General features: G+C 47.8%; 1 protein-coding gene across 1 annotated transcript in view; it reads right to left on the reverse strand.

The window, feature by feature from the left end:
* Positions 1 to 17,380, reverse strand: part of LOC136626544 (kinesin-like protein KIF21B) — a 2,048,083-nt gene that overhangs the window by 1,891,254 nt on the left and 139,449 nt on the right. The window contains 2 exon segments of the mRNA XM_066601598.1: positions 2,972 to 3,154; positions 3,252 to 3,474. Coding sequence (XP_066457695.1) covers positions 2,972 to 3,154; positions 3,252 to 3,474 — 406 coding nt within the window.

Below are 17,380 nucleotides of genomic sequence, written 5' to 3' on the forward strand. Positions count from 1 at the left end.
GTTTTCCGCCGGTTCCAGCTGCGAGTGTTGAGACCTCAGTGGGCAGGTTATCACCCGATATCCAGCTTTCCCGCAGTAGAGGCAGAGACAATGCAACAATCGGATCCGGCGTCGCTCTTTGGGGTCCAGCGGATCCACCTCCATCGGCTCGGGAACAGAGACGGGTAAGGAAGAAGAGGGACCAGGGCAAACGACCTCCCTGACTCTACGGGCCTGCCTGTCTTGCTTCCTAGCCCTGAGCCTCCTATCTACCTTCACCGCTAGCTCCACAGCCTCCCTTAAAGACCCAGGAACGGGATGGGAAATTAACAGGTCTTTAACTGCGTCCGAGAAGCCCTGCAGAAAAACGTCTTTCAGAGCGTTATCGTTCCATGCCGTATCCCCCGCATAGTGTCTGAAGTTGGAGCAATAATCCTCCACATAAAACGACTACTGATGCAGTGCCAACAGCCGTGAAACCGCCAACCCCGCTCGGTCCGGTTCGTCGAAGATACCCCCGAGTTCCTGGAAAAAGGAGTCCACGGACAGTAGACAGGATGAACCCTCGGGGATGGAAAAAGCCCCGCAGCAGGGACATTATAAGCCCGACCCTCTGGGCTTCTGACCCGGAAGAACGGGGGCGCATCCGAAAAAATAAGCGACACGCCTGTTGGAAAACAAAAAATTTGTTCGTCTCCCCAGAGAACACCTCGGGAAGAGGGCACTGGGCTTGTTGAGGCGTCCGGACCCTGCGACGACCCCCGCTGCTCCTGGGCTGCCATACGGGCGGATAAATCCTGGACCACCGGCACCAGGGCTTGCAGCTGATTCGCAAGGGCGCTGATCGCCTCCATGAAAACGGTTTAAAGGGCCAGTTATTTTTACGGCACTCTGTCCCCCTGAGCGCCAGGTGGGGTGCCCTGATCTTCCCGCACCCCACTGTCCCTGCCTACTTGCCTCGGCCCTGGCTAACCCCAGGTGGACAACTGGACGGCGGTCCCTGCACTGGCTAGGGACCTGGCAACTGACAAGATGTGACTAACTGATGGGGGAACAGAGTGCCGACAGAGAAGGCAGATGGAAATGACCAACAGAACATACAGAGAAAGCAAAGCTGGAAATGGAAGCTGACAGGCAAACTAGAGGCTAAACTGAGACTTAGCTGCAGACAGGACTGACTAGATGCTAGCAGAACCAATAACTGGCAGTGAGCTCAGGTCACTGCCAGCCTTATAACTGCAAGCCTCCGCCCAGGGGCGGAGAGTGGGAGGAGCCGACTCTCCCACTGCTGCATAAGAAAAGTGGATGAGTGCGGGCGACACCCTACGGGCAGACACGCCCACGCCGCCGCACACTGGCTGCCCCACACCGCCGGGAGAGCGCCGGAGCCGACACCGGAGCAGCGCGCACCGACCGTGGGACCCTGCGCCGCCCTGCATGGTAACAGGATCTCTCTCATGATCTGTTTATACCCAGGACCACGACGGTAACAAGAGGGCATCCGCTATGTCTAGAAGAAAACAGGTTTCATCACCAACACAGAAGGAGGTTCTTTACTGAAAGAGCAGTGAGACTATGGAACTCTCTGCCTGAAGACATGGTGATGGCAAAGTTGATAGACGAGTTTAAGAGGGGGCTATATGCCTTTCTAGAGCGCTTTGATATTACACAATGTAGACATTAAATAACCAGCGAAGTGGTTGATCCAAGTCTTAAAGTAAGGTAGGAACTTTCAAACGTTGATCCAGGGATTATTCTGACTGTCATTATGGAGTCAGGAAGGAATTTTTTCCTCCAAATGAGCTAAATTGACTTCTGTCTCTTGGGGGGGGGGGGGGGGTTGCCTTCCTCTGGACCAACATGGGGGAAGTTAAAATAGGCTAAACTAGACGGACATTTCCTTCATTCAGCCTAACAAACTATGTTACTAAGATGGTCAGCAGGACTCGAGGTCTCCATCAAAGTATGATGGCAATAAAAGCTGGGGTCCAGAGCCAGGATCAGAGGCAGAAGTGTAGTCTGAGCTACTTGCTGAGAAGACAATTTATTAGTTAGCTGTGTAGCAACTTGGGGAGCTGCTTGAATAGTAGCTTGTGCAAACTGCGCAGTTTCCAGGAAGTCCAGACAAGTTGCAACATTCTGGAGAATCCGTGACACTTGATTTTGAATGTGCGATTTTGTACGGCTGAGTCCGGCGTGGTGGTTGCAAGACCAGTGGGATCCATAGCCTAAGTAAACTGTCAAGTGGAAGTACATGGATCTTCCTTGTCACACACAGATTTACCTTGGGCTATCTAAGGAGGCAGTACTTGGGAACTGCAGTTTTCACCCTTGATGCTTTTAAGTAGGATTTGGTCTTCACTGCAGGGTCCCCAAGTCATTACAAGTAAAAATAGTCTTGGTTGTTTGGCTACTGACACTGCACAGGGCCGAGGCGCAGTACCTGATGGTATAAACAGCGTCTTGTCTGTAATACTAGCAAAGGTCAGGGCTAGCAACACAACTTCAATAATGGTATCCATGCAAAGGGTAGGGCAAGCACCAGGCAAATAAAGTCCAAAAATGAAGGCGAGATTAGGAGAATAGAAATTGGGACAGTCAGGAAAATATTCTGAAGTCAAAACTGGAGTAAGCACTAACAGAGGCTTTGTCACAAATGGGTTGCAAACCAACCATGGGGGAAGATACATAAATATACCTAGAGGTATGTGGCGATTGTTGAGGGAATGGTTTAAGGAATGCTTGCTGGCCCTTTAGGAGAGGAGGCAGGAGTGTGCACGAGCCCTACAGTCGGAGACCAGGAAGTGAGCTGCAGAGTGAGTGCAGTGTGCAGTGCATGGCTGACAGCAGTGTTCAATTTTGGCCCCAGCAGGAGTGGGCAGTAGCAGCATGCTATGACAATAATATATATCAAAGCATTCATGACTGTGCTTGACAAAGGATTTCATAAGAACCCAATAACCATAAAATATATGGTGATGATCTCACTTACCTCCAGAAATTGTGAACTGACTTTAAATATAGGCTCCGGGAGCTTTTTCGCACGAGATGCAACTTTACGCTCCTGGATTGTACCAAACAATTGATGAACAGCACGAGGAATTATTCCAAGCTCTGATTCACTAACCACAAGATCAAAGCCACTACCCATTGTATGTGTTTTTCCTGCACCTGTCTGAAATAATTAAAATCATGTGAATAATAAACAGATTGTAAAAAAAGGAATATATGAGACAGAAATAGTAAAACTATAAAGACAAATAAATATTTACCTGACCATATGCCAGAACAGTTGCATTGTAGCCCTGAAAGCAGCCTTCCACCAAGGCACGTGCACAAGTATCGTAGACTTTGACCTGTTCTGTGTCCATGTCAAACACATAATCGTAAGTGAAGGCCTTGTCCTTACCCAAAAGTACCTGGGGTTCTTCAGGGTAAACCCATGTACATGTATGACATCCTTCAGCCTGTTCTTTACTGCTTTGAGGACGAATCCTAAACAAAATGGTTAAAAAGAACATCATTGGCTAAGCAGAAAATTAAGCACTGCTCAGAGTTTTTAAATCAAATCCTGCTGCCTGTGGCCAAAAATAAGTCAACACTCACCTCTCCCACAACTCTGCAGGTCCAGTGCCGCAGATCCTTTTTCCGCATCAGGTCTGTGTTTTCAAACTGCAGTCAGGGTGTTACGGGATATACCGGTTGCTGCAGCCAATCACAGGCCTTAGCTTGTAGTTTGCTGCAGTAGTCTGTGATATCCCGTAAACAGACACGTTCGCAGCCTGTCATCAAAGAGCTGGCACAGAAAAGAGAGCTGTAGTGCTGGACATGCAGTGACTCAGGAGAAATGAGTATAGGGTCTTTTATTACTTTTGGCTACAGGCAGAAGGAGTTAACCCCTTGGTGATGAAGCCTGTTTGCGCCTTAGTGACGGAGCCAAATTTTGGAAATCTGACATGCGTCTCTTTAACATAGAATAACTCCGTAAAGGTTTTGCATATCCCAGTGATTCTGACTTTTTTTGCCACATATTGTACCTCATTTAGGTGGTAAAAATAGATGGATAGAATTTGTAAATATTTATTAAAATTGGCAAAATTGGGAACATTTTGGAAAAAAATTTATTTTGTCAAATTTTTAACTGCAACATCTCAAATATGTGCAAACATACCATTTACTTTTGGCTTCTGGCGCACATTTGAAATTTTTTTTTTTTTTTTACCCATTTAGAAAATGTAACATTACTTATCAACATTTTGAGGAACACTTTGTTTTCCTACACCAAGCCAAGATTGCAAAGGCTAATAGTTGTCAAAATGATATATACCCCCACAAATGACCCCATTTCAAAAACTACACCCCTTAATATATTCACTGAGGGGTGTCATGAGTATTTTGACCCCACAGCTTTTTTTAAGGAATTAATGCAATTTACAGGAGAAAAAATAAAATTTGATATTTTTGCAAATATGTCGTTTTAAAGACATATTTTTTTTTCTATAGTGCACATGGTAATGAGAATTTACACACCAAAATGGATTCCCCTGTTGACCTGTGTTCAGAAACATACCCATTGTGGCCCTAATCTTATGTCTGTGTGCACAACAGGGCTCACACCAAAAGAAGCAGCCAGTCTCTTTCAGACCAGACATTTTGCTTGTAGGTGATTTAGGCCCCATTGTAGAGCCCTTGACTGGCCAAAACGACAGATAATTGACCCAATTTTGAAAACAAGACCCCGTAACGAATTCATCTAGGGGTGTATGACATATTTTGACCCCACAGTTTTTGAATAAATCTAAGCAAAGCATAAGGAAAAAATTACGTTTTTCTTTTTTTGGCAACTGTGTCATTTTTAAAACAGCTTTTTTTGTACAGCACACATATCAACGAAGAATTTCACCCTAAAATGGATACCCCCATTTATACCGTGTTCAGAAACATACCTATTGTGGCCCTAATATTATGTCCGTATGCACAACAGGGCCCAAAACAAAAGGAGCAGCTGGTGGCTTTCAGAACAGACACTTTGCTTGAAGGCGTTTTAGGCCCCATTGCCCACTTGTAGAGCCCTTCAGTGACCAAAATGACAGAGAACCTCCACAAATGACCACATTTTGAAAACTAGAATACTTAACTAAATAATCTAGGGGTGTACTGCGTATTTTGACTCCACATTTTTTGAATGAATCGAATCAGAAGGAAAAAAACTACAATTTTCATTTTTTTGGCAATTATGTCATTTTAAAAACATTTTTTTTATACAGCAAACATATGAATGAAGACTTGCACTCCAAAATGGATACCCCCATTCATCCCATGTTCAGAAATATAGCCATTGTGGCACTAATCTTCTGTCTGGCTGCACAATGGGGCCCACACCGAAAGATGCATTAAAATTCATTAATTTTCAACTGTGTTTTAACTTTTACATGATCGCCATTATCTGTTGGATAACGGCGATCACATGACCTGAGACAGCTTATCACAGCCCTCAGTCACCCCAGGCTCTCAGCTATTTTTATTAGCCAGGAGCAGGGAGATTTTAAATTTCCTGGACCCTCTCCAGCTTCTGCGCTTGCGTCCGCCATTTTGGCGATGGGCGCATGCACCGAAGTTGGGTAATGGTCAACGAATAAAGATCCTGTCTGGGAAAATCGCTGGAGGCCTTAGGACTCCTGCACACAGGCAGGTCAGACCCCCGCATGCGGGATTACCGCAGCGGAGTTCCGCCCTGGCGGCTTCTGCACACGTTGCAGATGTGTTAGCTGGCACTCCATTGTCCATGCACAGTAGCCGCCGGCGCTGAGGGGGGTGACACACATCCTGCAATACTTCCGCAGTACTCACCGCAGAAGTGCTGCAGGATGGACGGCTTCCATTTACTTCAATGGAATCGGCTGTGTGTAGCCCGCATAAAATCACAGCATGCTGCGATTTAATCTCCATGAGCGGAAAATCACAATTTATTTCCACTCATGGAGATAAAATGATGTTTTGCCATTGAATACTATGGCCTGTATTTGCTGATTTGCTGCGGAGTCTGGAGGTCCACCGTGGACTCCGCAATGCAAATCGGCCAGTGTGCAGGAGGCCTTAGGCAAAGAAATTTCACTTCCCTTATGGATTGTATCCGTGACGAGAGATGAAATTTTTACTTCTTTTTACTTCTACGTGATTGCCAATATCCATTGGATAGCAGCGATCACGTGATTGTAGACCGCGTCCCGTACCCCCCTCCCCCCTCTTAAATCTCTAAGCTCCCGGCTAGGTTTGGTAGCCAGGAGCATGGAGATTTTAAATTACCTGCGCAATCTGTGGCTTTTGCGCATGCGTCCACCAGTTTGGTGATGGGCTTGTGTGCAAAAGGAGCTTTAAATCTAGGAGCTTTAGATACGTCATTTCATTGTCCCTCACAGATATGATCTGTGAGGGGAGATGAAACTTTAACTTTTTAAACATTTTTTTTTTACTTTACATGATCACTGCTATCCATTGTGCCACCATAACTCATGAACAGGTAGAGCAATTGCAACCAAACTTGGTACATATATAAATCATCCCATTGGGATAAATTCAGGGAGGATAAGCCACTATGTACCACACAGAAATGAGCCCACCATCCACTCTTATGAAAGCTGTCCAAAAGGAAATATGTGTTGCCCATAGCAACCACTCACAGTGTATCTTTTATTTTACTTCAGCAGTATAATAAGTGTGGGCTGAGCTGTGACTGGTTGCTATTGGCAACAAAAATTACAGGGAAAGTCGGTGAGTTTTTGATTTTTAATTACCCTAGTATTACACAGACCTCCTGCTCCTTAGATAATAATATCTTACACAGAAAACTTCCTCCTCCTCAAATACTAATATTAGGCCTCCTGCACATGGGGGAGAAATTCCGCGGCGGGATTTACTGCAGAATTTCCGCCCTTGCCCACCTGCATAGGATTGCATTAGTTTACGCAACCCTAGGCAGATGGCTGTGATTTGTCAGCATGAAAAGTCACGTGGAAAACAAATCGCGGCATGTTCTATTTCTGTGCTGGTCTCGCAGAGGCCCGCAAAGAAATGTCAGTGGTGAAGGGCTGGCTCCTGTCTGTGCATGCGTCGGCTAGCCGGCAGCCGGCACACAGCGCAGAGAGGAGACTCCGGGAGCGGGTAGGTCGCAGACCTCTGCAGGGGCACGGGACCGCATGCCACTGTGAGAATTGTCGCAGCAGGATCTGAACCGGCCGTCTGCAGGCGGCCTTACACAGATGACCTCTTCCTCATAAACCAATATATTAGACAGACAACCTCCTCCTCATGCAGTAAGGTATTACACAGATGACCTCCTCCCCATGCAGTAAGATATTACACAGACAACCTCCTACTTATATACTAATATATTACACGGATTACCTCTTTCTCCTCATCTATATATATAAAATTGAAGGTATGCGTGTCTGTCTGTCTGTCAGTCTGTGTGTATGTTTGTCCTTTATGCGCTACTACACCATTCATCCGATCGCCATGAAACTTTGGGAAGTTGTTGAGTACACTCCTGGGAAGATTATAGGCATAGTACAACTATCCTACGATAAATGGCACGCGTGCGAGCGTCGTCGACAGTTACGCCCAACCCCCCCCCCCCCCCCCCCACATAGATTGTTCGATTTCCATCACTGCCACTAATTCTCTCACTTCCCAATGTCGTAGAAACATGAAATTTGGCACGAGTATTGAATATGTCATAAATAGGAAAAACTAATGGGTCCCAACTCGATTATTCAATTCTAAGCGCCAAAGAATTAGCGTCCAAATTTTACGTACGGAATCTAATTTTCTCGCTTCCCAATGTCATAGAAACTTGAAATTTGGCACAAGCATTGATTATGTCAAAAATAGGAAAAGCTAATGGGTCCCAACTCGATTATTCAACTGTAAGCGCCAAAGAATTAGCGTCCAAATTTTACGTACGGAATCTAATTTTCTCGCTTCCCAATGTCATAGAAACTTGAAATTTGGCACGAGCATTGATTATGTCATAAATAGGAAAAGCTAATGGGTCCCAACTCGATTTAATTCTATGCGCCAAAGAATTAGCGTCCAAATTTTACGTACGGAATGTAATTTTCTCACATAGAAACTTGAAATTTGGCACGGGCATTGAATATGTCATAAATAGGAAACGCTAATGGGTCCCAACTCGATTATTCAATTCTATGCGCCAAAGAATTAGCATCCAAATTTTACGTACGGAATGTAATTTTCTCACATAGAAACTTGAAATTTGGCACGGGCATTGAATATGTCATAAATAGGAAACGCTAATGGGTCCCAACTCGATTATTCAATTCTATGCGCAAAAGAATTAGCGTCCAAATTTTACGTACGGAATGTAATTTTCTCACATAGAAACTTGAAATTTGGCACGGGCATTGAATATGCCATATATAGGAAAATTTAATGGGTCCCAACTCGATTATTCAATTCTAAGCGCAAAACAATTAGCGTCCAAATTTTACGTACGGAATCTAATTCTCTCACTTCCTGATATATATAAATGAATGTATGTCTGTCTGTCTGTCCTTTATGTATTACTACACCATTCATCCAATTGCTATGAGACTTTGGGAAGTTGTTGAGTACACTCCTGGGAAGGTTACTGGCATAGTACAACTATCCTACGATAGGTGGCGCGCATGCGAGCATCGTCGACAGTTATGCCCCCCAGACAAAGATCGTTTGATTTCCATCTCAAGCACGAAAGCAAAAGGCATTACGAGCAACGGGATGAGTGTTCAACTACAAAATGATGCATCCGCCGAACGTTTCGCAAGACAATTGCTGGATATTGAGAATCCTGAGGTAAAATGAAAGCTGTGCTGTGATTGGTTGCTATTTCTTATACTGCTGAGGTAAAATGAAAGCTGTGCTGTGATTGGTGGCTACTTCTTATACTACTGAGGTTGCATGAAAGCTGTGCTGCGATTCGTTGTTATATATTATACCACTGAGGTAACATGAAAGCTGCGCTGTGATTGGTTGCTATATATAATACCGCAGAGGTAACATGAAAGCTGCGCTGTGATTGGTTGCTATTTTTTATATTGCTGAGGCAGAATAAAAGTTGCGCTGTGATTGGTTGTTATTTCTCTTACTGCTGAGGTAACATGAAAGCTGCGCTGTGATTGGTTGTTATATATTATACCACTGAGGGTACATGAAAGCTGCGCTGTGATTGGTTGTTATATATTATACCACTGAGGTAACATGAAAGCTGCGCTGTGATTGGTTGTTATATATTATACCACTGAGGGTACATGAAAGCTGCGCTGTGATTGGTTGTTATCTAGATATATAAAAACGAATGAATGTTTGTCTGTCTGTCTTCGCAGCAACGCGCGACGGGTCAGCTAGTCTATATATATAAAATTGAATGTATGCGTGTCTGTGTGTCTGTCTGTCTGTGTGTGTGTGTGTGTATGTTTGTCCTTTATGGGCTACTACACCATTCATCCGATCGCCATGAAACTTTGGGAAGTTGTTGAGTACACTCCTGGGAAGATTATAGGCATAGTACAACTATCCTATGATAAATGGCGCACGTGTGAGCGTCGTCGACAGTTACGACCCCCCCCCCCCCACATAGATCGTTTGATTTCCATCACTGCCACTAATTCTCTCACTTCCCAATGTCGTAGAAACATGAAATTTGGCACGAGCATTGATTATGTCATAAATAGGAAAAGTTAATAGGTCCCGACTTAATTATTCAATTCTAAGCGCCAAAGAATTAGCATCCAGATTTTACGTACAGAATCTAATTTTTACACTTCCCAATGTCATAAAAACTTGAAATTTGGCACGAGCATGGATTATGTCATAAATAGGAAAAGCTAATGGGTCCCAACTCGATTATTCAATTCTAAGCGCCAAAGAATTAGCGTCCACATTTTACGTACGGAATCTAATTTTCTCACTTCCCAATGTAATTTGGCACGAGCATTGATTATATCATAAATAGGAAAAGGTAATGAGTCCCAACCAATTTATTCAATTCTAAGCGCCAAAGAATTAGCGTCCAAATTTTACGTACGGAATCTAATTCTCTCACTTCCCAATGTCATAGAAACTTAAAATTTGGCACGAGCATTGATTATGTCATAAATAGGAAAAGTTAATGGGTCCCAACTCGATTATTCAACTCTAGGCGCAAAAGAATTGGCATCCAAATTTTACGTACGGAATCTAATTTTCTCGCTTCCCAATGTCATAGAAACTTGAAATTTGGCACGAGCATTGATTATGTCATAAATAGGAAATGTTAATGGGTCCCAACTTGATTATTCAATTTTAAGTGCAAAACAATTGGCGTCCAAATTTTATGTACGGAATCGAATTTTCTCGCTTCCCGATTTAATAGAAACTTGAAATTTGGCATGAGCATTGATTATGTCATAAATAGGAAAAGTTAATGGGAAGTTGTTGAGTACACTCCTGGGAAGATTACTGGCATAGTAGATCTATCCTGCGATAGGTGGCGCGCGCGCGTGCGAGCGCCGTCGACAGTTATGCCCCCCCAGACAAAGATCGTTTGATTTCCATCTCAAGCACAAAAGCAAAAGGCATTACGAGCAACGGGATGCGTGTTCAACTACAAAATCATGCATCCGCCAAACGTATCACAAGACAATTCTTGGATATTAAGAATGCTGAGGTAAAATAAAAGCTGTGCTGTGATTGATGGCTCTATATTATACCGCTGAGGTAAAATGAATGCTGCCCTGTGATTCGTTGCTATTTTGTATATTGCTGAGGCAGAATAAAAGTTGCGCTGTGATTGGTTGTTATTTCTCTTACTGCTGACGTCACATGAAAGCTGCACTGTGATTGGTTGTTATATTTTATACTGCTGAGGTAACATATAAGCTGCCCTGTGATTGGGTGTTATATATTATAAAGCTGAGGTAACATGAAAGCTGCGCTGTGATTGGTTGTTATTAGAGATGAGCGAACACCAAAATGTTCGGGTGTTCGTTATTCGTAACGAACTTCCCGTGATGCTCGAGGGTTCGTTTCGAACAACGAACCCCATTGAAGTCAATGGGCGACCAGAACATTTTTGTATTTCGCCGATGCTCGCTAAGGTTTTCATGTGTGAAAATCTGGGCAATTCAGGAAAGTGATGGGAATGACACAGTGACGGATAGGGCAGGCGAGGGGCTACATGTTGGGCTGCATCTCAAGTTCACAGGTCCCACTATTAAGCCACAATACCGGCAAGAGTGGCACCACACTACCTCCAACAAAGCACAATCACTGCCTGCATGACACTCCACTGACACTTCTCCTGGGTTACATGCTGACCAACCGCCCCCCCTCCCCCCCACAGCGCACACCAAAGTGTCCCTGGGCAGCCTTCAGCTGCCCTCATGCCACACCACGCTCATGTCTATTTAGAATTGCGTCTGCCATGACGAGGGACCGCAGGCACACACTGCAGAGGTTGGCACGGCTAGGCAGCGACCCTCTTTAAAAGTGGCGGAGCGATAGCCCACAATGCTGTACAGAAGCAATGAGAAATAGAATCCTGTGCCACCGCCATCAGGAGCTGCACACGTGGGCATAGCAATGGGGAACCTATGTGCCACACACTATTCATTCTGTCAAGGTGTCTGCATGCCCCAGTCAGACCGGGCTTTTTAATTCATAGACACAGGCAGGTACAACTCCCTATTGTGAAGTCCCTGTCGACCCACAGCATGGGTGGCTCCCTGGAACCCACCGGCGGTACACAGAAATATCCCATTGCATTGCCCAACACAGCTGAGGTAGTAATGTCGTGCTTAATGCAGGTGGGCTTCGGCCCACACTGCATGCCCCAGTCAGACTGGGGTTCTTTAGAAGTGTACAGATGTAGTAAAAACTCCGTGTGCACCTACAGCATGGGTGGGTGCCAGGAAGCCACCGGCGGTACATAGAAATATCCCATTGCATTGCCCAACACAGCTGAGGTAGTAATGTTGTGCTTAACCCTTTCCAATCCAATTTGTATATGGTTTTCCTAGGGGGCTTACTCTTTTTCTGCCGTTATACAACGGCGCTATATGCTGGCTAAAGCCAGTACTGCATGAGCTGACACGTAGGATAGGCTCCGACAGCAGAGAGGCTGGCAATATACAGTAAGAGAACCCCGATGGACGTCTACCAACAACGGAGCTGTACAGCCTTAAACCCTAATGTCTTCACAGGTCACACAGTGGACTGGAAAGGGTTAATGCAGGTGGGTTTCGGCCCACACTGCATGCCCCAGTCAGACTGGGTTTCTTTATAAGTGGAAACAGATGCATTTATAATTCCCTGTGGACCCACTGCCTGGGTGGGTGCCAGGAAGTCAGCGGCGGTAGACAGAAATATCCCATTGCATTGCCCAACACAGCTGAGGTAGTAATGTCGTGCGTAATACAGGTGGGCTTCGGCCCACACTGCATGCCCCAGTCAGACTGGGGTTCTTTAGAAGTGTACAGATGTATTAAAAACTCCGTGTGCACCTACAGCATGGGTGGCTCCCTGGAACCCACCGGCGGTACATAAAAATATCCCATTGCATTGCCCAACACAGCTGAGGTAGTAATGTCGTGCGTAATACAGGTGGGCTTCGGCCCACACTGCATGCCCCAGTCAGACTGGGTTTCTTTATAAGTGGAAACAGATGCATTTATAATTCCCTGTGGACCCACTGCCTGGGTGGGTGCCAGGAAGCCAGCGGCGGTACACAGAAATATCCCATTGCATTGCCCAACACAGCTGAGGTAGTAATGTCGTGCGTAATACAGGTGGGCTTCGGCCCACACTGCATGCCCCAGTCAGACTGGGGTTCTTTACAAGTGTACAGATGTATTAAAAACTCTGTGTGCACCTACAGCATGGGTGGCTCCCTGGAACCCACCGGCGGTACATAAAAATATCCCATTGCATTGCCCAACACAGCTGAGGTAACGTCAGCTGTAATGCAGGTGGGCTAAAAATTAATTTGATTACACTGTAGGCGAGGGCCCACAAAAATTGCTGTATCAACAGTACTAATGTACATCCAAAAAATTGGCCATGGCCAGCCAAGAGGGCAGGTGAAACCCATTAATCGCTTTGGTTAATGTGGCTTAAGTGGTAACTAGGCCTGGAGGCAGCCCAGTGTAACGAAAAATTGGTTCAAGTTAAAGTTCCAATGCTTTTAAGCGCATTGAAACTTATAAAAATTGTTCTGAAAAATTATTTGACTGAGCCTTGTGGCCCTAAGAAAAATTGCCCGTTCAGCGTGATTACGTGAGGTTTCAGGAGGAGGAGCAGGAGGAGGAGGAGGAATATTAGACACAGATTGATGAAGCAGAAATGTCCCCGTTTTGGATGGTGAGAGAGAACGTAGCTTCCATCCGCGGGTGCAGCCTACGTATTGCTTACGTATCGCTGCTGTCCGCTGGTGGAGAACAGAAGTCTGGGGAAATCCAGCCTTTGTCCATCTTGATGAGTGTTAGCCTGTCGGCACTGTCGGTTGACAAGCGGCTACGCTTATCTGTGATGATTCCCCCAGCCGCACTAAACACCCTTTCCGACAAGACGCTAGCCGCAGGACAAGCAAGCACCTCCAGGGCATACAGCGCGAGTTCAGGCCACGTGTCCAGCTTCGACACCCAGTAGTTGTAGGGGGCAGAGGCGTCACCAAGGATGGTCGTGCGATCCGCTACGTACTCCCTCACCATCCTTTTACAGTGCTCCCGCCGACTCAGCCGTGACTGGGGAGCGGTGACACAGTCTTGGTGGGGAGCCATAAAGCTGGCCAGGCCCTTAAAGACTGTTGCACTGCCTGGGATGTACATGCTGCTCGATCTACGCACATCCCCTGCTACCTTGCCCTCGGTACTGCGCCTTCTGCCACTAGCGCTGTCGGCTGGGAATTTTACCATCAGCTTGTCCGCAAGGGTCCTGTGGTATAGCAACACTCTCGAACCCCTTTCCTCTTCGGGAATCAGAGTGGGCAGGTTCTCCTTATACCGTGGATCGAGCAGTGTGTACACCCAGTAATCCGTCGTGGCCAGAATGCGTGCAACGCGAGGGTCACGAGAAAGGCATCCTAACATGAAGTCAGCCATGTGTGCCAGGGTACCAGTACGCAACACATGGCTGTCCTCACTAGGAAGATCACTTTCAGGATCCTCCTCCTCCTCCTCCTCCTCCTCAGGCCATACACGCTGAAAGGATGACAGGCAATCAGCCGGTGTACCGTCAGCAGCGGCCCAAGCTGTCTCTTCCCCCTCCTCCTCATCCTCCTCATGCTCCTCCTCCTCCTCCTGTACACGCTGAGAAATAGACAGGAGGGTGCCCTGACTATCCAGCGGCATACTGTCTTCCCCCGCCCCCGTTTCCGAGCGCAAAGCAGCTGCCTTTATGGTTTGCAGGGAATTTCTCAAGATGCATAGCAGAGGAATGGTGACGCTAATGATTGTAGCATCGCCGCTCACCACCTGGGTAGACTCCTCAAAATTACCAAGGACATGGCAGATGTCTGCCAACCAGGCCCACTCTTCTGAAAGGAATTGAGGAGGCTGACTCCCACTGCGCCGCCCATGTTGGAGTTGGTATTCGACTATAGCTCTCCGTTGTTCATAGAGCCTGGCCAACATGTGGAGCGTAGAGTTCCACCGTGTGGGCACGTCGCACAGCAGTCGGTGCACTGGCAGCTTAAAGTGATGTTGCAGGGTGCGCAGGGTGGCAGCGTCCGTGTGGGACTTGCGGAAATGTGCGCAGAGCCGGCGCGCCTTTACGAGCAGGTCTGACAAGCGTGGGTAGCTTTTCAGAAAGCGCTGAACCACCAAATTAAAGACGTGGGCCAGGCATGGCACGTGCGTGAGGCTGCCGAGCTGCAGAGCCGCCACCAGGTTACGGCCGTTGTCACACACGACCATGCCCGGTTGGAGGCTCAGCGGCGCAAGCCAGCGGTCGGTCTGCTGTGTCAGACCCTGCAGCAGTTCGTGGGCCGTGTGCCTCTTATCGCCTAAGCTGAGTAGTTTCAGCACGGCCTGCTGACGCTTGCCCACCGCTGTGCTGCCACACCGCGCGACACCGACTGCTGGCGACATGCTGCTGCTAACACATCTTGATTGCGAGACAGAGGAGGAGGAGGAGGAGGAGGGTGCTTTAGTGGAGGAAGCATACACCTCCGCAGATACCAGCACCGAGCTGGGGCCCGCAATTCTGGGGGTGGGTAGGACGTGAGCGGTCCCAGGCTCTGACTCTGTCCCAGCCTCCACTAAATTCACCCAATGTGCCGTCAGGGAGATGTAGTGGCCCTGCCCGCCTGTGCTTGTCCACGTGTCCGTAGTTAAGTGGACCGTGGCAGTAACCGCGTTGGTGAGGGCGCGTACAATGTTGCGGGAGACGTGGTCGTGCAGGGCTGGGACGGCACATCGGGAAAAGTAGTGGCGACTGGGAACTGAGTAGCGCGGGGCCGCCGCCTCCATGATACTTTTGAAGGACTCCGTTTCCACAACCCTATACGGCAGCATCTCAAGGCTGATGAATTTTGCGATGCGGACGGTTAACGTTTGAGCGTGCGGGTGCGTGGCGGCGTACTTGCGCTTGCGCTCGAACACTTGCGCAAGCGACGGCTGGACGGTGCGCTGAACTACACTGCTGGATGGGGCCGAGGACAGCGGAGATGAGGGTGTGGGTGCAGGCCATGAGGCGGTAGTGCCTGTGTCCTGAGAGGGGGGTTGCATCTCAGTGGCAGGTTGGGGCACAGGGGGAGAGGCAGGGGTGCAAACCGGAGGCGCTGAACGGCCTTCGTCCCACCTTGTGGGGTGCTTGGCCATCATATGCCTGCGCATGGTGGTGGTGGTGAGGCTGTTGGTGTTGGCTCCCCGGCTGAGCTTTGCGCAACAAAGGTTGCACACCACTGTTCGTCGGTCGTCAGGCGTCTCTGTGAAAAACTGCCAGACCTTAGAGCACCTCGGCCTCTGCAGGGTGGCATGGCGCGAGGGGGCGCTTTGGGAAACACTTGGTGGATTATTCGGTCTGGCCCTGCCTCTACCCCTGGCCCTGGCCACCGCACTGCCTCTTGCAACCTGCCCTGCTGATGCCCTTGACTCCCCCTCTGAAGACCTGTCCTCCTGAGTAAGCGTTGCACACCAGGTGGGGTCAGTCACCTCATCGTCCTGCTGCTCTTCCTCCGAATCCTCTGTGCGCTGCTCCCTCGGACTTACTGCCCTTACTACTACCTCACTGCAAGACAACTGTGTCTGATCGTCATCGTCCTCCTCACCCACAGAAAGTTGTTGAGACAGTTGGCGGAAGTCCCCAGCCTCATCCCCCGGACCCCGGGAACTTTCGAATGGTTGGGCATCAGTGACTATAAACTCCTCTGGTGGGAGAGCAACCGCTGCTGCCCAATCTGAGCAGGGGCCCGAGAACAGTTCCTGGGAGTGTTCCCGCTCCTGAGCAGGTGTCATTGTAGTGGAGTGAGGAGGCTGGGAGGAAGGAGGAGCAGCAGACAGAGGATTCGGATTTGCAGCAGTGGACGGCGCAGAACTGCGTGTTGACGATAGGTTGCTCGAAGCACTTTCTGCCATCCAGGACAGGACCTGCTCACACTGCTCATTTTCTAATAACCGTCTCCCGCGTGGACCCATTAATTGGGCGATGAATGTGGGGACGCCAGAAACGTGCCTCTCTCCTAATCGCGCAGCAGTCGGCTGCGACACACCGGGAACAGGAGCTCGGCCTGTGCCCACACCCTGACTTGGCCCTCCGCGTCCTCGGCCGCGTCCACGTCCTCTAGGCCTACCCCTACCCCTCAGCATGCTGTATTACCAGTGATTTGATTTCACAGGCAGGAAATAAATTGGCGCAAGACTGCAGGCCAAATATAATTTTTTCCCTTTTTGGAAAACGAAAGGCCCCACTGCCTCTAGTGAATGAATAATCTAAGTTTAATAACTGTGCTGTGTCCCTGCTAATGTGTCACAGAACGTGAGGGTAGCAGAGTTATTATAACTCTGGCAGAGCAGGTATTTTTTTTCCCAATTAAGGAGAGCAAATGGCGAAGCCAGCAGTAAAGCGTAGCTGGGTGCGTCTGATTTAGCAATGTTGTTCACGCAGCTCACACGTGTCCACAGGCGTTAGGACGGACAGAGGCTGGACAAATAGATTTGTTTTCAGTTTTTTTCCACCAAAAGGCAGCACTGCGTATATTCAATGAACATGAGAAGTTTAATAACTGTGCTGTGTCCCTGCTTATGTGTCACAGAACGTGAGGGTAGCAGAGTTATTATAACTCTGGCAGAGCAGGTATTTTTTTTCCCAATTAAGGAAAGCAAATGGCGAAGCCAGCAGTAAAGCGTAGCTGGGTGCGTATGATTTA

This window comes from Eleutherodactylus coqui, chromosome 4, assembly GCF_035609145.1.
Source record: "Eleutherodactylus coqui strain aEleCoq1 chromosome 4, aEleCoq1.hap1, whole genome shotgun sequence".
NCBI lineage: Eukaryota > Metazoa > Chordata > Amphibia > Anura > Eleutherodactylidae > Eleutherodactylus > Eleutherodactylus coqui.